General features: G+C 37.2%; 2 protein-coding genes across 2 annotated transcripts in view; both read left to right on the plus strand.

Annotated features, from left to right (window-relative positions):
• The first annotated feature begins 1,866 nt into the window (after positions 1-1,866).
• The window catches only part of LOC134847835 (uncharacterized), a 29,837-nt gene continuing 10,036 nt past the window's right edge, over positions 1,867-21,667 (plus strand). Inside the window, exons 1-4 of the mRNA XM_063865062.1 lie at positions 1,867-1,887; positions 8,780-9,172; positions 17,198-17,462; positions 18,505-18,872. Of these exons, the coding sequence (XP_063721132.1) occupies positions 8,878-9,172; positions 17,198-17,462; positions 18,505-18,872 (928 nt within the window). The 5' untranslated portion in view covers positions 1,867-1,887; positions 8,780-8,877. The remainder of the gene's footprint in view (positions 1,888-8,779; positions 9,173-17,197; positions 17,463-18,504; positions 18,873-21,667) is intronic.
• LOC134848384 (major facilitator superfamily domain-containing protein 1-like) lies at positions 6,458-8,698 on the plus strand. The gene has a single exon (XM_063865795.1). It carries the CDS (start codon positions 6,488-6,490, stop codon positions 8,093-8,095), a length of 1,608 nt encoding a protein of 535 aa, XP_063721865.1. The 5' UTR covers positions 6,458-6,487; the 3' UTR covers positions 8,096-8,698.

The following is a 21,667-nucleotide window of genomic DNA, read 5'->3' on the forward strand; positions in this document are numbered from 1 at the left end:
CAACGTGTTCATCGCAGTTCAGCGATTCGTCCATTGGAATTCTAAGAAATCTAAATTAATTCTTTCCCTCAATTGGCTGAATTTTTAGCTTAGTAATTTGTGGATTTAATTTTTTCCAGTTTGTTTTGCTAAAACTTACGGTTTTTGTTTTTTTTTCTGATTTTAATGTCACTATTTACTTTTCTGCTTTTCTGTTCAAAGCAATCTGGAGCTCAAATTGCACAGTTTTCAACAGTGTACATGTGTCATCTGCGTATATCATAGGTTATCTGTTTTTTGATTTAAACCGATATAATGAATGAAAAAAATTACGAAAAGCGGTGGACAAGGAAAGATCTTTGAAGAAACATGAAGCAAAATTCTGTTTATTTTGAAACTGTGTATTTAGCGGTGACATACTGCTTTCTTTGATTCATTTGGGATCCTAATTTTTGACTAATTGGTTACTTTGGTCCACATGTCTCGCATTTTATCCACAAGAATCGCTAATCTACTGTATCGAAAACTTTTTCAATTCTATGAACGAGCAAGGTATCATCTCTGCTTTTTGCAGAAGGATCCTGAAGCATATGTCGTGTATTTCAATCAGAGATACAATTGCGTCAACTGCTCCATGACATAACCGAAATCCCAACTGATCTTCTTGAGTAAGTCATATTTTTTCTTAAATATGAATATGATATCATTTGGTTTATAAGTTTTATATAAGTTTTTCCAGGAATTTTCCTATCACTGGCATTAGGGATATTGGTTGTCAATTTAGAACAATCTGGAAAAAAATTAGCTTCATCAAAGCAATCATGAAACAGTTTTGGACATTAATGGACAATTTTGGAGCAATATTTGCCGAACCTTTGCAGCTAATAGTTGGAAAGGATTTCCTCGACATTGTCAAAAGGGGGGCCAGTCTTTCAACCATTTATCATTTTTCGGTCCTGATGCCGTCACCTCTAAACTTTTTTTCCCTCAATGATCATATTAATAGTTTCAAACACTACCCTGTCCGACCAATTTTTCGGATATTGATTTTCAATCCATTGCATCGGATTCTTATCCAATGCCCGTTCAAAATTTTCCCATGTTGAGGTACTTTTAAAAACCTTACGGAATGTCCCTTCATTAACGTTTCTTTTGTATTGCAAAGGTGCGCAACCTCTAAAAGTTAGAATGGTGCCAGTATAAGTGGGTTTTTGGTACCACCCACATGTGAACTTTTTTTTTCCTGAGTCCACGCTGACATTTTACCGATACTATTTTAGGCCAAATTACAGTTACTATCAAGTTCTTCTATGGTGAACTGCAAGTTTGGATGCAATTTATTGGCAGCCTCGAGGACTACCTCAGGATCAAACTTGACAGTTCTAAGTATGTCGTCTACATATCTAAGAAAAACTTTAACACCAATCTCAGTCCGATCTGCTTCTTGTTGTTTTTTGCAAGTCATGCAATACCAAACTGTTTCAGCGATGTCTGCGTATTCGGATTCCGCTATGTTACCACACCCTAAGTGGTACCAATTCAAACAAGCTTCGCATTCTACCCCTCGAGTTCGATATGTCACCTTTTTCTGACATCCGGGGCAGACTTCCTTGTTACCCTCATTTAGCTCAGTCAATTATGCCACTTCTTTCATTAATGCAGACTCGTATTCTTTGAGCCACAAATTGGCTAGTGTTACTGCAAGAGAGGCGTACATTGCTAATCCGTCTTTCTTTACATTCCACAAACCATTGCGTTTCAAGTGCACCTTACTCACTGCCAAATTTAGCAGTTTCATAGTTTTGCGAGATATTTGTGGAGGATTGATTTGCTTTTATAATCTCCATGTTGCAGTTTTTTTTAAAAGAAACATTCATTAGCCTAATTGTTGTGATAAACTTATTAAATAGTTTAAGAGATGGAATGGATCCTGAGGTGACAAATCGAAGGTAGCGGTGTCCCCACTAGACGAACCCTGGACAAAACTTGTGTGATGATCTGGCGACAAGTGATCCCAGTTTGGCGTACAGACCTCGGCTCTACAACTTGCGGAGGGCGTTGTTCCTGTACGGACACGCCCTTTTGCGTCTGGGGGAAAGGGGAAAGAGACCAGACACAGCACCTTGCGGCAACGTCAACTGTCCCCACAGCGGAATCGTAGCTTTCAGTGGAGTGCAGTGTGATGGGTACAATAACTGGTTTCACATCAGCTGTGCTAAAACAACGAAAAGAGAACTCGCAAAACTCCCTCAATTTTTCTGTACTAGTTGTCATCAACAGCCTTCTAACGGATTTTCAGGCTTATCACAGATGATGACAAACATGACAGTTAAAGAGAAAGGCATTGACGACCAGAAAAAGGCTACCGAGCTGAAAGAACTATCGGACCTGCCTAAGATTGATGTTTCATCAAACTGTTTCCCTCCTGCCGATAATTTTGGAGGAACAAATTTAAACCAGTTTGCCGCCGGAGTTGAAACTTTTTATGAAAAATTTGTTTTCATGAAAAGAAATTTATTTAACCTCCCTTCAGAAAATGCTGCAAAGCTGTTTATCAGGGAGCTCACGTTCTGGCTGAAATATTTTAATTCTTCAAACTCAAAATACAATTCCATGGCTATGAAAATTTTCTTGGTGCTACCGGATTACTGCTACAGAAACCCTTCCAGACCTCCAAATGCAAAGATCACACTGAAGCACTTTCTCGGCGCTTAGAAATGTGGAAACGCGGAGATATAAAGGGTCTAGCGGATGAAAGTTATTTTATTCAAAAACGACTAAAGACCACGCAACGCAACAACTCATCTGAAGACCAAGCTCGTGTCTTTGCCAAACTACTTCTTCAAGGGAAAGTCAAAAACGCATTGAAGCTATTAGAAGAAGATCCGAGCGTTGGTTGCCTTCCCTTCACAGAAACGGTTGAGAAGGAACTGAAGCAGTTGCACCCAACCATGGCAGTTCCCGACAGAACAGCACTTTTTTTTGGGCCAAAGGAAACCATTCCCGAAGTAGCATATAAGTCCATCACAGAAGATGTGGTAGCAAAAACTGCAGGAAGACTGAATGGATCCGCTGGTCCATCGGGATTAGATGCTGAAGTATTCAAGAGAACGCTTTGTTCAAAAAATTATGCCAAAGACGGAAAAATGCTGAGAGAAGAAATCTCTTTGATGTGCTTCAGATTGTGCACCATGCACCACTGCACCTGGTTACACTTGCGCCTTTGACGTCTTGTCGTCTTTTAGCCCTTGATAAGAACCCTGGAGTGCGACCAATAGGGTTTGGGGAAGTTCTCCGTAGACTTCTAGGCAAATGTATTGTCCACGCATTCAAAGACCCTATCAAGGAAGCCGCAGGAAACCTGCAAACATGTATCGGATTCAAAGCCGGTGCATAAGCTGCTATTCATGCTATGAAAGAACTCTACGAGGAAGAGAACTCGGAAGCTGTGATAATGATCGACGCCTCAAATGCCTTCAACTCCATGAACAGAGCAGTGGCTCTAAACAACATACAAGTACTGTGTCCAACGATTGCCACGTATACAATAAACACATAAAGGCAGCCATCGCGCTTTTTTGTGATAGGAGGTGGGGAATTAAAATCAAGTGAAGGAACCACGCAAGGAGATCCACTCGCGATGCCCTGGTTCTCTATCAACACCAGACGACTAATCAATGTACTTGCCGAACAAACTGAGGTGAAGCAAGCATGGCTGGCAAATGACGCCACCGGATGCGGAAGCATTGCGAATTTATGGAAGTGGTACGGGAAACTAATTGAAGAAGGAAAAAAAGATGGTTATTTTGTTAACAAACTGAAATGCTGGCTGGTAGTAAATGCTCTATGTTTAATGGAACAATAAATGTCACTACGACCAGCAAAAGGCACTTGGATGCTGCACTTGGGTCTCAAGATTTCCAGACTGCTTACTGCAAAGATAAAGTTGAAATATGGGCTAATGAATTGAACGTGTTGAGTGGGTTCGCCGTTTCACAACCACATGCAGCATTCTCTGCGTTTAGCAAAGGATTTAAATCAAAGTTTACATTCTTCTTTCGGACTATACCTGAAATAGCTGATATGCTCGAACCAATAGAATGTGTTCTGGAGAACAATTTTATTCCAGCGCTTTTCGGGTGTGAGTCCCCGCTGGAAAACAAGAAAATACAAATTATTGGGTTACCAATAAGCAAAGGCGGTCTTGGCTTTGGAGCGCTAAAAGAAGAAGCAAGATTTCAAAATGAAAACTCAAAAATCTCAAAGCCCCATAAGCAAGACATCATTGACCAGCTTTCGGATACCACTCTCGAGTATAGCGACGAAAGAAAAAAAATAGCAACTCGGAAACATGAAAGAGAGAAAGAATTAGAAAAAGCAGTCTCACAATCACTTACCACCGAAAAAAAGGAAGTGGAAACAAATCACAGACAAGGGAGCTAGTACCTGGCTAACCGCCCTACCTCTAAAAAGCCAAGGAATGAACCTCGCAAAAACCGAATTTCGGGACTCGCTGAGATTACGATACAATATTCCCCTGCAAAATATCCCCCGCAATTGCCCATGCGGAAAAGCTTTTTCCGTTGATCATGCCCTGTGCTGTAAAAAAGGTGGTTTCATATCCGCGAGGCATGACAAACTTCGGAACCTTCTTGCAGGGTCGCTAAAAAGGATATGCAACAATGTGGAAGTCGAACCACAACTGACAAAAATTGATAACGAATTATTCAGACTACAAACCACATCAACTGAAGATGACGCGAGGCTAGACATCAAAGCTAGCGACTTTCGGGAGACTGGACAGACTACGTTTTTGACGTTCGGGTCACACATGTTAACCAAGGCGCCAAGGCTACAACTGAAATCTTCAAATCACAAGAAAACGAGAAAAAAAGAAAGTATCTGGAAAGAATTGTCGAGGTGGAGAACAGTTTCTTCACGCCACTTGTCTTCGGTACTAACGGGGGCATGGGAAAAAAATGCAGCATTTTTCTCAAACAATTAGCTGTTAAACTTTCCCGGAGCGAAGATGACAGCTCTTATTCAACCTGTATCAACTATTTGAGAACTCGTCTATCATTCTGTATATTAAAATCTGTTATAATGTGTATTCGAGGTACCCGTACACCATTCAACAGTAGTTCAGTATGCCAGGAATCGTCATTAGCGGAAGATTTTCGGTTGAACTCAGCAGCTGCCAATATCGTCTCATAAATTTTATTAGTTTTATATACCCGTTTGTTTCATTGTATTTCTGTAAATACGTTTTGTTGTCGATCTTGTACAGTTTCTTCTAAAAATATGTGATTTGTTTTGTACGACGAGGCATTTAATGCTGACTTATGACTTCATTGCTGATATATATGCTTTTTTATATCGCTGGTATGGCCCTATCCAGCTTGTGCACTTACCGTAACTAAACGGAAGGGTCCCTTTTGTAATTAAGTTTTTTTTAAATGACCATACCCTTGTTTTTAAATGTTTATAAAGGCCTCGCAAGGCTTCACTGGAGTTCTGTAACCAAGCCTGGTACCCGCGGTTAAAGATCAACACTAGATCATTCGAAAATAAGCAACGACGAGCGAGCAAGGGCTGCAGACACTAGGCTACATTGAAAGGTTAAATAAATCCTCACTTGAATTCCGCAGTAGGCGAGGAACTATGATCGAAGTTTTCAAAATAGGTTACAACAGTAATGAACCAAAAGCTACAAAAGTCATGTTCGAATTGAACAATACTGACTCAAGGACAAACGACAAGAAAGTGATAACGAAGGAGGCCAGCCTCGAATTGCCGAAAAACTTTCACATCATTAGATCAGCTACAGATTGGAGTATGTTGCAAGGAGAAGTAATTGACTCGTAGACCTTGAACGCTTTCAAGAAAACCTGGACAAATATCAGAAGAAAAGCGGAATTGATAAGTTTTAGATGAATTAATCGAAAAAGAGTATACATGAGCTGATCGATAGAGGCGATAAAAACGCCTAAAAGATCAGAAAACAACTGAGCTGAACTGCAAAAGAGTTCACTCAGCTTCAAAATTCACTGCCGATGGTAAAAACTGGCATTTTCATACCCGGAAAACCCTGTTAGGTCTTCGTTACAAATTTTTGATCATTTCACAGAGGTTAGCTCTGATCATTTGCTCTTGGCCCAACTAAAAATTTGGATTTGTGTTGTTGTCTTAAATCACCCTTCAAGACAGGATTTTGACTGGAATACGTGATGAAGGCACTCCTGACTGTAACCGCGGTTACTATGATACTTTGACCTTCTGATTACCTTTTAAAACAGGTACTTTAGAAGGAAAGACCTGATTTTGCGCTTAATCTTGTCCACCAATGTTTGTAGAAGTTTTGTGGTAAATTTGTATTAATTGCAGCTTTTTAATGTCAGTCTTTGGCTTAATAAGCGAATGTTGCAAGTTTTTTGTATCTCCGTTCAATGTCCGTGTGACAAATCCAAGACTGTACAATTGACAAATTCCGAAAAATATATTTCAGAGTATGGAACGGAGTATAGAAGAGTCATCGACTTCGCCAGTTGGTCTAACAGTATCTCAAGATGAACCTACTGGCTGTGGTGCATGGGCGCTTTTCAATCCCCACTTTCGCATGCACCGATTTTTTGTCCTTTCCTTTATATGCTTCCTCAGTTTTGGTTCATATTTCTGTTATGATATGCCGGCTGCATTAGCTGACCAAATCCAAAAAGATATGGATGTTTCAGCAAGTAAATACACGCTGTTATATTCTCTTTACTCTTGGCCCAATACCGTTTTATGTTTTTTTGGTGGATTTCTTATTGATAGAGTGTTTGGACTCAGAGCTGGAACACTTATTTTTAGCGGATTCTGTATCGTTGGACATTTCATTGTATCTACTGGAGCTATGTTGGGACCAGACTATTACTGGATAATGGAAGCCGGTAGATTCGTTTTCGGTATTGGCGGCGAGTCTTTGGCTGTAGCCCAAAATGCTTACAGTGTCAGTTGGTTTAAAGGGGCGGAGTTGAACATGGTTTTTGGTTTACAGCTGAGTTTCTCACGATTGGGCTCGACGCTTAACATGAATATAATGACTCCAATTTATAACAGCTTCCGCAGCTCTTTTCCCTCATTCGAAGACTACGAAGTCTTGGGCGCTGCTCTTTTTGTAGGTTTTCTTCTGTGTATCTTCTCATTTATGTGTGGTGTGATAATGTGGATTCTAGACAGTAGAGCTGCCCGTATTTTGAAAAGGAAAGATGCGGGTACCGGAGAAGTTATCCGAATAACAGATGTGGGCAATTTCCCCGCATCGTTCTGGCTGCTTTCAATCATATGCGTTATGTTCTACTCCGCTGTTTTCCCCTTCATTGCGGTCGGCAAAATTTTCTTTATGGGTAAATTCAACTTGAGTGACTCAAGTGCGTCTTTATTGAACAGCATCGTTTATCTTATTTCGGCTGGCGCCTCTCCGCTTTGCGGATTCTTAGTCGACAGAACTGGTCTCAACATAGTGTACCTGCTGATATCAACTATTGGAACCTTGGTAGCGCATATGTTGCTGGCATACACTTGGGCGAACCCTTGGATCGCCATGATCATTATGGGCATCTGCTATTCTCTTTGCGCCTGTGCTTTGTGGCCGATGGCTGCACTAATTATTCCCAACCATCAACTTGGCACTGCCTACGGTATGATGCAAAGCATCCAGAATTTGGGTTTGGCGTTGGCAACATTGATTAGCGGAGCTATAGTGGAAAGTTCTGGCTATTTAATGCTTGAAGTGTTCTTCATTTGCTGCGTGTTTGTCGCTATCATTTCCACTGTGGTTTTGTTCCTTGTTGATGATTACTACGGGGTAGGGTTGAATCTCACTGCCAAACGAAGGCTCAAGATAGAGATGGAAGAGCGAGACCGAGCAGAATTGATGACAAACCACTCTGAAGTGTCATCGCAGGCTGACGGATCGATTCATGCAGAGATCAATTACGACGTTTTGTCACAACCGAGAGATGCAAATGCTCTCCGTCATCGTTTGTACTCGTTCGTCGCTCCTGAAGCGGAAGAGCCGGTGGAAACGTTCAAAGCCAGGACTACTTCCTTATCACGAAGATCAGTGGTTTCATAATCGATCAAATAACTTTCGCACTTGGACTGAAATAGAGAGAAGAACTCCCTTGGGTACCTCTCCTAAATTCTTTGATATTATAATTTCTCATCAGCTAGGTTTCTAATGTTCAATGAAGATGTTTTAAAGAAAAACTTTTAACCCAAAATATTTTTCATTTTTTCCCCCAATTTTCCATAAAATTTCTAACTGTCTATCTGTTTTACGTCAAATTTTACTGGTGCTGAAGATTTTACTGATAGAATTTAAATTTTGTTTTCGTTCAAAGAGTGTCCTAGAAATATAATGGGTTTGCTATAATTGTACACGTGTTATTAGAAATCAGACCAGCAAGTCGCTAAACCGAGGATCTGTCAGTGGTCACCGTTAGTTGGTGGATATTATCATGCTTGTTTTTCTTCTCTTTGGTCATGCTAGTTAGCTCGCGATGTTTATACCCATGCTTGCTGAGTTAAGTAGTTGTTACTGGTCGCGTTTCTAAATCAAAATTGCAACAAGTGAAATTGAATTACAAATCACAGTCAAATTATAATTTCCTTGATATCTTAGTTACTGTAAATTGTGTTTATTAGTCATTAGTTAGAATTAACGATATTCCAGTAATTGTTCCGTTTTGCCAGCAGAGTAGAAGAGGTAGAACAAAAAACTGCATTTTGGCTTCGTTTTACGGAAGATATGTGTTTCAGATGTCCTGATACTGAATAAAGAGCTTATAACTTGTCGTTGTTGGGAGATTACCTCACACCGCAATTTGATTTGGACCCGATTCATTTGAAATCTCAATGGCGACTGATCAGTGCATGTCGTTATGGCCGAGGGTGAAATCGGTGCTCGTGTCCAATCGAGAAAACCAGAAGATGTTGCAAGATGTCTACAGCAACTACAACATCCCAATCGAGATCAGAGAAAAGTTCCCTACCTTCATAGAGGAAGTTTTCCTCCCCAATTTCCCTGAAGATGGTCCAGGGGGTGAATTGACACCATGTCAATCGTCAAATGTAGACAGTGACAATGCACAGAGGCTGCTCGAATTCATGATTGCTGGAGTCTCCGCGGATCTAAACTCGAGTTCTCAAGGTATTGTTGACAATTCATTATTCAGTAGTGTTGCTCAGACATGAAGCTTATTATTTGAGGCGATATATGCGGGCTGTAAATTTTTTTGTAGCAGCCATTCAATTTGTTGCGAAACTTCAAAAGAATGGTTGTTGTTTAACGAACCGCCCAGCTTTCAAGCTTGGACCTTTTATTCCGTGGAGAAGAGAGATGTCATCCATTTTGCCGCAGCCGGTCCCACCTTGAGGAGGCGGATGACACTGGGACCCGTCGAGCCCATGACTTTTGTGTTTCAGACCGCGCATCTTACCCGTTGTTGTGAGGACGAGAAAGTGGGAGGAATTTAATCATCGGGTGTCTTGTAGTTCCTGTTTGATAAAAACAGTCATTTTGAAAATGTATGGGGTCGGGTTTTTTATTTTCTTTAGACGCTTTCGAAACTGTCTTTTTTTTTTTTCAAAAACTTGGTTTTTCTCAAAAACTACTCCACCGCTTTCCAAAAAATTGGTACCAATGGGAAGTCCGCCAACTCCCCTGTGTGCCTGCATAATCCCTTAGTTTCTTTTTACCTTACCCCACTTTCTACAGCCTTCGCAAAAGTGTGTGGGGGAAAATTTTAGGTTTCCCAAATTTTTAGGTCTCTTAGATTTTCTCGAAAACTACCCGCCCAAATCTGACATTTTGGGTTCAACGGATAGAACATGTTGTGGGAAGCTTCCCTGCATAAGCGGCTAAACGTTATAGCCCTCTGAAAAGTCATTTCGACTTTTTGACCGTTTTTAACGCTTGCGATTAGCAAGCTTTATCAAACTAGAGTTAGACTTTTCCGGGTTAACAATTTGTTTAAAAGAATAATTTGAATCACTTGTATCTTGGTTCAAAATGAATTCAAACTTCTTTGCTTTCCCAGCCACTTAAGCCTGTAACGATTATGCCTTGGACGGCAAAGGTCCTGGGTTCGAATCTGAGTTGGACCTGTTTTTTTTCAAACAGGAAATATTGTTTCAAATAAAATTGTCGGCCGATTATTTGTCTGCTTATTTGTCGGCTTAGTTGTAGTGTCTTGGAATTGTTTTTTTTTTGCTGCGCGCATTTTTCTTAAATCCTACAATATGTAATTTTACCTACTTGATTCCCTGTTTTTTTTTGTTTTGCTAAAAAAATTCCTCGGCCTAAATTAATTCGGACTATTTTTCATCGGCCTAATGACCTAATTTTGGGTCGTTTCAAGGGAAACATAATTTAAACACTTCCTTGAAAATTATTTTTTTTGTTTTATTATTTTTTTTTCTCACACACTTCAACTGAGTTTATTACAGAAAGGTATCCATTGAAAGAGCGCCCACTGCCATGTGTGCCTGAATACTCCCCTAGAGTCTACTTGACCTCTCTGTTTACTGCCTTCGAAAAAGTGTGGTGGATTATTTGACCCATATTTTTGATATAAATATTTTTTCGTTTTCACGATAATTGCCCCTCTCAAATCTGATATTGTGGTTTCAAGGGATTTAACGGGCACTGGTCTTTTTTCTATATTGTATTATTTTTTGTTTTGTATCGCAAGTAGTGCGAAGCTCAGCTTCGCCTCTGTGTTGAAACTTTTTGTTTTTTCTCGAATGACAAGTTATGACCCTCGAAAAGTCAAATTTTTGATTTTTTGGCCATTTTTTGAAACTTTGACTATCTTTTCAAATCTGAGATGTTGGTTTCAATGGGAAGAACGAGTTGTGGAAAGTTCCCGTGCCAAAGTGGTTACGCCCAATTTTTATACACATCAAATTATGGCCCTCCAAAAGTCAAATTTTCGATTTTTTGACCGTTTTTTGAAACTTTTTGACTTTTCTCGAAAACTATCTTTCCAAATCTGAGATTTTGGTTTCAATTGGTAGAACGAGTTGTGGGAAGTTCCCCTGCCGAAGTCCGTTTTTGGAAACTTCTTGATTTTTCTCGAAAAATTTCCTTCCAATTCTGAGATTTTTGTTCTAATTAGCGGAACGTTTTGTGGGAAATCACCTGCATAAGCGGTCACATGGCTGAGTTTTTCACAAGCTTCATTACTTCGAATTGTACAGTGCTTTGTTTGATGGTGAAAAATCAAAATCCATTCGTTAATGTTAATCTTGCAGTTATTTCTTTGCATGGATTTATTTTGGCTTGAGGACATTTTTCCGTTGCCACCTGGCTCCTAACGACAAGCTTTTTGATGAATTTCAATTTCTAAATTTTCAGAAAATGTTTCCAAAAAAAATCAAAAAAAAATTTTATCATCTTTTCCAAAATTTTTTCTGACAATTTTTTTGTTGGTCGAAATTAGGGTAAAGTCCGAAATTCGTTGTGCCAGTTCGAGCCGTGATACCGTCATTCGTGTCGAGCAAGTTCTTGGAGTGACTCCATACCTCGGTTTTCTCTAGTTGTTAAATAATCTCATAAAAAAAATGACTTGACTGAACAATTGTACTTTTTTCCGTTTTGTTTGTATTTTTTCCAACGCGAATTGGATTGTGAAAAAAAAGAAGCAGGTTTTGTGAGATTTTTTTTTTGTGACATTTTGCTAATTTTTTTTTCAAAAACTAGTTTTCTCAAAAACTACCTAACCTAACTTATTGCTCGAAAACTGCCCTCCCAGATCTGAAATTTTGGGTTCAATCGAAAGGACGGATTGTGTGAAGCTCCCTTGCATAAACGGCTAGGACCAAAGTGCTTTACAGGATACATTATGAGCCTCGGAAAAGTCAGTTTTGATTTTTTGACCGTTTTCAAAAACTTTTTGACTTGTCTCGAAAACTGCCATCCCAGACCGTTTTTTCAACTTTTTTAGGCTTTCCTCTAAAACTTCCCTCCCAAATACGAGATTTTGAGTTTTATGGAGAGAACGGGTTATAGGAAACTCTCCTGCATAAGCGGCTACTTCAAATTTTTTACTCAAAATGTTACGCCCTCGGAAAAGTCAATTTAGTGATTTTTGACAGTTTTTTGATTTTTTTTTGAATTGTCTCGAAAACTAACTTCCCAAATCATATTTTGGGTTGAACAAAAGAAATGAGTTGAGACAAGCTCCTCGGTATAAGCGAGGATGTCGAAATTTTCAAACAAAAACGTTATGACGCTCAGAAAACTCAATATTTTGATTTCTTGTCTGTTTGTGGAAACTTTTTGATTCTTTTCGAAAACTGCTCAGCCGAATCTGATATCAAGGGCAACAGGTTGTGGGAAGCTTTCATGCATAAGCAGCGACACCCTAAAACATAAACGAAAAGTTTTTTCAATTTCTTAAAATTTTGACTTTTGTTATATTAGAGAAACAACTAAGGTTTTGGGTGAAGCCCAAGTTTTGAAATTACCGATTTCATCCCGCATCAGTACAAATTCAAAAATTATCCAACAGATACCTTCACCTTTAGCTGGACCATTGTTAGATACTCACTTATAATCATTAGAGAGGCTCGAGTGATATATCATGATAAAGCCCTTGAATACGGGAAAGTTTTTTAGAAAACGTTTACTCAGTGTGGAGAAAAACCGGTTGTAAATTTTTGCTTCTTTGTCTAATTTCACGCGGGTAAAGTGAGCTAGTTATGTTTATTCATAGAAAGTTACTGAAACAGTGAGAAACCAGTCTTACTCAAGAAATGTGTTGCTCTAGTCTTACTAAAAGCTTTCCCGTTTCAATGAAAAGATTTCAAAAATTCAATAAAAATCTGCTAGATTAATTATAAAAAGATAGACGATTAATTTATTGAACTTTCCTCTTTCCTCCCATCACACCACGCGCTCATGTTTTTTGTTTGCTGGTTCTATGGGTTTAATTTCAGGCGATCAGATAAATCGCAGTTTGTAGGGTCCTTATTATTGGTGTCCCTTGATTTTGCGCTGTATCAGAGAAGCCGATAGTTAGGCATGTGAAAGTAAAGCGTGGTCTTGCACCGTGAAAAAACGTTGACCTTTGACCGGAAGTCATTTTGTGCCTAATTAGTCGTTCTATCTCAATAAGTTTTCGAATAGTTTCCCTGACCCTGAATTGATTGTTCGCCAATATTTAACGTGGTATAATGTCATTTCTAAAAGCTTCAAACGGTGGAATTGAAGCTTTGAGCAAGTGTTCTTGTTTGTAGAATCTAAACAATGTCGTTTAGTTTTGACTTTTGTGGTGAAATATTCAGCTCGAAATTGATTGTAATTTGAATACCAATTTCCCACAGTTATCGAAACTGGTGAATGATTCACCTGTTTTGAAAAACATGCTCTCGAAAGCATGTGTCTGAAAAACATGGAAGACCATTTTGATTGCGACTCATGACCATTTTTTGTCCCTCGAGTATAGTAAGAAATATGTTGTTATGGGTGATCTTGGAGTAATATTTTTATTGGGATCATTAGCCACGCGTCATTCGTAGATCATATTCAGCCGTAGCTATGATAATCATAAATTTAAAAACAACAATCCGGAAATTCCGCTAATATCTCTTGTTTGCTTTAATAAATTTCGTTTTGATTAAGATTCAGAATGTTCTACCTGGCAGAAACATAAATTTTTGGTGGAATATGATTTAACCAACTTGGCTCGAAATATGTTTCTTAAAATATTTAATACTATTTTTGGTGGACTTAAACCCTTGTAGTAAACCCATGGCAATGGATATTCGAATGAATTGGTTCAATCTTCTACCATTTTTGTAAGGTGTAAATAATCCCAAATCCATAATTTTCAAAAAAATGCTTTGGAGAGATGAAAGCAACATCCTCGATTGCTGAATGATTGAAAATCTGTGTTTCCATTGCTGCCTGAAACAAGATTTTTAAACTTGGCTCTGAGGGGTCTTAGATGGTTTTTGAGATCATCATGTTTGAGACGTTTCTGGGGATGTCGGTCAAATAGTGCCGTGGTGAAAATTGCGTGGCCATAGAATTTACTTAGTAAATTTTACGGCCATGCGCTTTAAAACCTCGGCATTAACTTGACCGACATCTCCCAAAATCGTTTCTGGTGAGAATCCAATGGTGGTTTTAAAATAATTTATGGTGTCTGTTTCTCACGTTAAATTCTAGCTGATAAGTACCACCTTAAATACCAGTCCATGTATCTCACCTTATTATCTCAGATTTTTAATTGCAAGTCCATTTCTTGATTTTTTTCTTTTGATATTAATTCTAGCATTCTCCGATTTATTCTTGTCGTTTAATATTCAAGCAGACTCCAAACCAATGCAGCTTTGATTCTTCAATAACTCCTGAAACGGTGTAAACTTGATAAAAAAGAATTGGGCGAAGATTTAAAAGTTCCACCAGAAAAATTGTATACTGCGAAAGCGCTTTCAATTAGCTCTCGGTAGAGAAAATGACAATACCCTTTTCTCCGTCGAATTTTAACAAAATTCCGTCCTGCGTTTCTGCCCATTATCTCTAATTTTAATGGTTCGGTATTCCTAAGGATCTTCGGCATCATTGTGTATCGTTGATACAGTATCGATTTAACATTTCTGAATGAAGACATACTTGTATCACTGGTTCTGGCTACAGTTTTTTTGTAACTTAATGCAACTGATTTTGAGAATTTCTTAAAGAATTTTAGTTGTTTCAAAGTGAGATCTTTATAGCGACTATGGACGGACATTTAGGCATGTGAAGTTAGATGAGTTATAACGGTATCCATTTTATTTTGCAGTGAATCTGGAGCTGCATTTAGTTTCAGTTCAAAGCCAAAAAAAGTTTGGTCGTAGCATATATATATTTTTTAAAAAGTATACGTCATAATGCAAATTGCAACCCCGTATCTTAGAGAAAAAAATACCGGAAAAATCAGAATATTTCATTGAAAGTTCAAAGAGTTTTTTTTATAGCGTAGAACGGATTGTTTTTTTTTCGTTCGGGGTATGGGTTATAAGAAATTATTACCAGTAAATAAATCAGATAAAACCAATAAAAATGCATTGTGAAATAGCATATGCATGTGTATTAAGAGTCATGAACGTAGTGAATACTCTTATATAGGTCTTGATAATTTTTTGTTTGTTTTTTTTTTTCAAGAAAAGTTTATTCACGCTGAAATTTAATTTTTCGCAGTTTGACTTTTGATTTCTTTTTAATTTAAGTTCATTTTTTTGTTGAAAGAAAATTCGTTCCTGCGTTTCTGCCCATTCGTCTCTAATTCGCAACGATTCGATTTTCCTAGGGATTTTCGGAATCATTGTGTCTCGTTGACGATACAGTGTCGATTCAACATTTCTGAATGAAGACATACTTGTATCACTGGTTCTGGCTACAGTTTTTTGTAACTTTATGCAACTGATTTTGAGAATATCCCAATTAATTTTAGTTGTAAAAGTGAGTTCTTTATAGCGACTATGGACGGGCATAAGGCATGTTAAGTTAGATGAGTTAAAAAGGAATCCATTTCAAATATTGAAGTGAATCTGAGCTGCATTCAGTTTTAGTGCAAAGTCAAAGTTTTTTTGGTTGTTGCTTCTGTTTTTCCCGCCATAATCCAAAGTATCCGTCATAATACAAATTGCAAATCCGTCCCTTTTTGAAATCTTTTTGACTGGTTTTTGAAAACCTGATACTTTTTGAATTAAATATTGATAAGTGGTTAACAAAATGTTGAAAAGTGAACAAAGTAAGACGTGAAAATTGCCTGGAAAGAATCAACTTATTTCTTGTCTTTGCCTCGAACTTTTCACACCTTTTTTATCTTCCTGTATGCCATTTGGTAAATTATTTGTTTTTATGTAATTTGGGAAGTTACCGTTAAAGAGTAGGCAAACTCCGCTATCAAACAGCGAAAGTTTCAAGGTCACGAAAAAGATGATCGTCTTCTAATTTTGAAAATCGGTTATAAATATCAGATGTTCCTGCGAAGCATAATTTTTCCTATTGATCCAGTGTTTTTTCAAATTATATTAGTTTTATCAATTAAGTATCAATCGTAAATTGTTGTAGAATATCAAAGAGTTTTAAGGTCATCTGTTTTTTGGAGTCGATGAACGTAGTTGAGACTCTTATATAGGTCGCGATGATTTTTTTCAGGCAGTCTTAAAAATTTTTCAGGCTGAAAAATACTTTTTTTGCAGTTTGACTTGATTTTTAATTCAGTTCATTTTTTGTTAAAAGGAAAGCAAACTCCACTATCGAACAGCGAAAGTTTTAAGGTCACGAAAAAGATGATCGTCTTCTAATTTTGAAAATCGGTTATAAATATCAGATGTTCCGGCGAAGCATAATTTTCCTATTGATCCAGTGTTTTTTCAAATTATATTAGTTTTATCAATTAAGTATCAATCGTAAATTGTTGTAGAATATCAAAGAGTTTTAAGGTCATCTGTTTTTTGGAGTCGATGAACGTAGTTGAGACTCTTATATAGGTCGCGATGATTTTTTTTCTGGCAGTCTTAAAATTTTTTCAGGCTGAAAAATACTTTTTTTGCAGTATGACTTGATTTTTGATTCAGTTCATTTTTTGTTAAAAGGAAAGCAAACTCCACTATCGAAAAGCAAAATTATAAAGTTCACGAAAAACGTAATCGAAATCTTGTTTCGATTGTGGAATTTAATTATCGAATTCCCTAGCAAAATAAAAATTTTACTCCTTGATCCAGTTTTCTCAAATTGGGTTTATTTTATCAAAAATGCCAAGATAAAATTGTACTGGAAATTTAAAGAGCTTTAAGCGGATCTATTTGTTTCTTTGAAGTTCGAAAATTTTTTCTAAAAAATAAGTCCGTCTTTTTTTGTTTGCTTGCGTTCATTGTCTTTTTCCTATTGTCTGCGGGCTATGTTTCAAGATTTAATAGTGGTTCCAAGCGACATAACAAGACGCAAAAAAGTATTTGCTCAACAAAAATACTAAGGGAAATGGTATAAAAGGAGTATCCTTAGAAGGCCTGAATAGCTCTGAGAAATCCTCTGCGAATCGAAGGAAAAAAAAAACATTTTTTAATTTCTAGAGCAGGAAAGAAAGAACAAATGCTGCCTTGTTTTTGAGTTTGAGTTCAAGCGAGAAATTTTGATTTTCTTGTAACACTGTTTCACTAGTTTTGTTTGTTGATAAAGGTTCGGAGGAGGCGATCATGATGAATTTGAATCTGCAGAGTGTTCTGGACAGACTAAAAGCATATCTGGACCAGGATCCGGAGATCTTCAAGGCCAGGATGCAGGCATGTCTCAATGAAGAGTTGCGAATGGTTGCCATCACAGGCGCATCTAACGGGGAGGCTGCTTTCATGAATGGAAGCGCGACAGAGCTTGTCGAACAAATAGACGAACAGCAGAAGAACTCCATCAGTATACATATCACAGAACTACTCAACAGAATTGCGTAAGACATGTGAAGATTCGCTCTTCGGAAAGTTCTCATTGATGATTAGTCAAAAAAATAGCGTAAAATATAGATTACCTCATATAAAGCTCAAAAAGTACTGTTTTTATAGCGTATAACGGATTTTTTTTCGTTCGGGGGATGGATTATAAGTACTTATTACCAGTAAATAAATCAGATAAAACCACTAAAATTGGATTGCGAAATAGCATATGCATGTGTATTAAGTGTCATGAACGTAGTGAATACTCTGATGTAGGTCTTGGTGATTTTTTTTCAGGAAAAGTTTATTTGCGCTAAAATTTAATTTTTCGCGGTTTGACTTTTGATTTCTTTTTAAGTTCATTTCTTTTGTTGAAAGAAAGGCAAACTCCTCAATTGAACAGCAAAAGTGTAAACGTCACAAAAAAGGTGATCGACTTCTAGTTTCGAAGCTGGATTTTAATTATCAGATTTTATAAAATTTCGATCATAAATTGTTCTAGAAATTCAAAAGAGCTGTAAGGCTTTTTTTAAACGAAATTCGAAGGATAAAAGTTTTTTGTTTTGAAATTTTTTATTTCTGTTTCCATGTGTTCACGACTTTTCCAACTGTCTGTTGACTGTGTTTTATTTGATCATGATTAGTTTTAAAAAGTTTTTACATATCGAGCGTGCTTAAAAACGTAACTTTGAGATGAATGATTGTTGCAAGTAAATAAGCACGTGTTCAACTCAAACCATGTAATTGAAGCAACTGTAGAGGTAGCTGACACAAAAAAAAATTAAGAATGCTACCCTACTCACTTCCAACCACATTGAAATTTTCTGTTTTGGTAGTGGGTTTATTTCTTCTAATTCACCATAGCTTGTTGGCTGACCTTGAAAATTGTCGTTGCATATTGACAACGCTTAAATAATTTGAGACAAAAAAAGCTATCTTTGTTGTTCAATCCTGAACCAAAAGTAGGGGAACAATTGATTCAACGAACACGCGCAACGAGAGATTTCTAAGTTGAATTTGAGTATCAAGTTTGAGTTTCAGACTGATAGCTAATTTCAGTGCTCGTGTGGACAACGAAGATGCTAACATTTCGATCATCCAAGAGACCCAGGAACACTTTTTCAACACAGTAGAAAACTATAAACGTAGAGAAGCCGAAGCCAAATTGTTCCGGTCTCGCTACGGCGACGGGCTCTCAATAACCAACTCAGTTGACAACATGATGCTGGGATCCCACCATCTCATGGGAGACCTGTCGCAGCCGGGTTCTGTCGTGTCCATGCACGAAGGTCACATGTCCGGTCCACAGAGTCCTGTAGACCCGCTGGCTAATGTGTTGGCGGCTGAAGCTCAAGCTCACACTGACGTCATAATGGCAGCAAAGACCATTCAGAACAACAGAGAAGCTGTGTACAACAGTCTAACTGGTACATTAATCAGATTAATTTTTTGATGTCTCATTTTCTATAGAGTTGCAACATGGTAGACGTCGACAACTAAATTCTAAACTCGAATTCATCATGGTTTCAAAATGACAGGTTGTTTTTATTTACTCAAGCAAAGCTTGTTTGATAGTATGAACTCTTTTTTTTTTCAACCTAAGTCGCAAATATTGTTGCGACAAAATGTGTTCATTTTGAAAGTGTTCATTTTGATCTTATATTACAAATAGCAATTTAGCTTCAAGATATCATGGATCTGTAGCGTAGAGGTAGGGAAGGAGACCCACAACAAAATAAGAGGGTGTGAACCTGGGCGATTTTAAATGAATTTTTCTTATACTAGTTAAAATGCGTCCGCTCTGTAAATTGAGGCATGTTAGTTGGTAAATTTCTTTTTTACAAATTGAGTGGTACAGATAATGCGTCATAAGTGGCATGCGTCAGTTAGCACTTGTGTAGACTCATAATTGGCGTTAGTCACTTAAGAAGATTTGTAGACTCAAATTTTTACTCATTCAGTTTTTCCCAGTAGCGTTTTCGGTCCTATTTTTGCTTGTGTACGCGAAGTACAAGTTCGCCTCTGTGTAATATCTAAATCGCAGATCGAATCCAAGACTTACCCGAATTTTTACTAATTCGAGGCTTATTTCTACTTCTGATTGCTTTTTATAGAGCTGATTTTTTGTCGTGTTCTCGCTAGTGTTTGAGAAGTGCAGCTTCGCTTGTGTCTACTTTGTTTTAGTGACAGTTTTCTTTCATTATGAAGTGTTTTTTTTCAACTTCATGTGGCCTACCGTAGTATTGAAGTGTTAATTAATCCGAACGTTGAAATTTTTAAAACTTAGTAACTTGTCTAACCGAATCAGTAAATCATCTGATAGTGTGATTCTTATTTATTGTAATTTCTAGAACGGGTCATGCACTTTTCCGTGCAGGAGCTGTTTTTTTTAAAGTTGGAACATTTTAAGACTCATATCTGCTTTTAGACTCATATCTGCTTGGTCATGCTTTAGACTCAGATCGCTGGGTAAATTATGAAAACTCGGTATTCATTACTGGTAGTTGTTTTTATGACTTTTTTCTGAGAAATTTTCATTTTTGCACCCTGATTTTTTTTTCGTTTTTATGATTAACGCCCAATTTCTTTTCGCTAGCTTGCAATGCTGCGTTTGCGTTGTATCGCAAGTGATGTGAAGCTCGCTACGCCTCTGTGTTTTACCTATGCTATAAGCGAGTATATTGTAATCGGGTACTAGAGCTATTGCCGTAAATAGCTTTGTTCAGAGGATCTCCAAATTTAAGATCTCCAGTTCTAAATCAAGTGACCGTTTTTCTGGTTCAAGAGCTACTGAAGTGATACTGGGCTTACAGCTAAAAAAATTATGATTTAAGTAGTTTTTTTGTTGGACTTATGGATTTCGTCCCAATTTTTGTCGGCTGACTTGCCAGGTGTTTAATCGTTTTTTTTTATACTTTTCCATTTCGATACTTTTCCAGCGTAACTATAGTTCATGGGTTTTTGATTGCATTTTAAGTTTAACTCAAAATTCTGGTTATTTTTGGCGTTAAACGTTCAGTTTATTCGGATGCCTGGTTTCTCAAAAATCTGGTTGATTTGAAAGTGTTTGTATTTTGTTTTAAACGTTTTAGCGTCATAATTAAGCTTGAAGAACTTCATTTTGAATCGATTCAAGGTGATTTTTTTGTCTTTTTAATTGTAATTTTTTGTTGAGTCTTGTCTACAAAATTATATGCCGAGTTTAGCACGAGATTCAATTTACTGGTTATGTCTGGCTGATTTTTGCAAAAACAAAATATGAATTTTTGTGTCTCATCAACGACTCTTTTGTTCTTTTTTGGTATGATTTAGCTCTCTTAACGTTGTATCAATTTTATTTTTTGATAAGATTGATGTAATTGAGTAAGATTCATAAGCTTTCGAAGATTTTCTGCAAAATTCATTTTTCATTCTTCTCTCGTTTTGGTCTTATTTTATAGCTACCAATAGGTAGCTTTTCGATACGCCCAAGTTTTCCTGATGAACATGCAGTATGTTTAATTCCAAGATTTTTTATGATAAATTACGGATTTTGATCGAAATTTTCCTTTTTTCTTAGCCTTTCCGACTATAAGTTATGAAAAGAAGTGAATAAAGTTGAGAGTTGTCCGAATCCGTTTTATGTATTAGATAATTAATTTCTGTAAGTAATGCAAAATATATTTTTTTGATTTTTATTCCACAATTCGTTCAACAGCATTAGTTTCACTTATCTAATGAGAAAGATTATATTTTGAACTCTGACGTTTTGTTTTTTATCGTAATTGGTGCGAAGTTTCTCTCGCCTCTGTTTAAATTCTGATTGCTTTAAATGGGCGGGAAAGTTTTTAAGAGTCGTCGAACGTAGCTTAGACTCTTATAAAGATCGTGGCGTTTTTTTTCATGAAAAGTCCTAAAATGCTATAAAAGCAAAAGAAGATTATTCATACTTAAAATGCACATATAAATGACCTTAGGTATATGTGATTTTTTTGATTTCATTTCGTTTTCATTTGCTAAAGAGTAGTCAAAATGCACTCGCCAACTATGAAAGCTGAAATGATGCAAAAAACCTGATCGGTTTCTACTTTCTAAAGTGGAGATTAATTTTAAGATTTCCCAGCGGAATAAAAACCTTTTCATGAAAATCGGGTCGAATTGGGTTGATTTTATCAAAAAAGTGCCCATTATAAGTTGTTCTAGAAACTCAATGAGCTTTAAGGCAATAAATTTTTTTGCTTAA

Source organism: Symsagittifera roscoffensis, chromosome 6, assembly GCF_963678635.1.
Source record: "Symsagittifera roscoffensis chromosome 6, txSymRosc1.1, whole genome shotgun sequence".
Classification (NCBI taxonomy): Eukaryota; Metazoa; Xenacoelomorpha; order Acoela; family Convolutidae; genus Symsagittifera; species Symsagittifera roscoffensis.

Excerpts from the sequence above, each read along its gene's own strand:
- LOC134848384 (XM_063865795.1), top strand. The coding sequence starts at position 6,488 with ATGGAACGGAGTATAGAAGAGTCATCGACTTCGCCAGTTGGTCTAACA.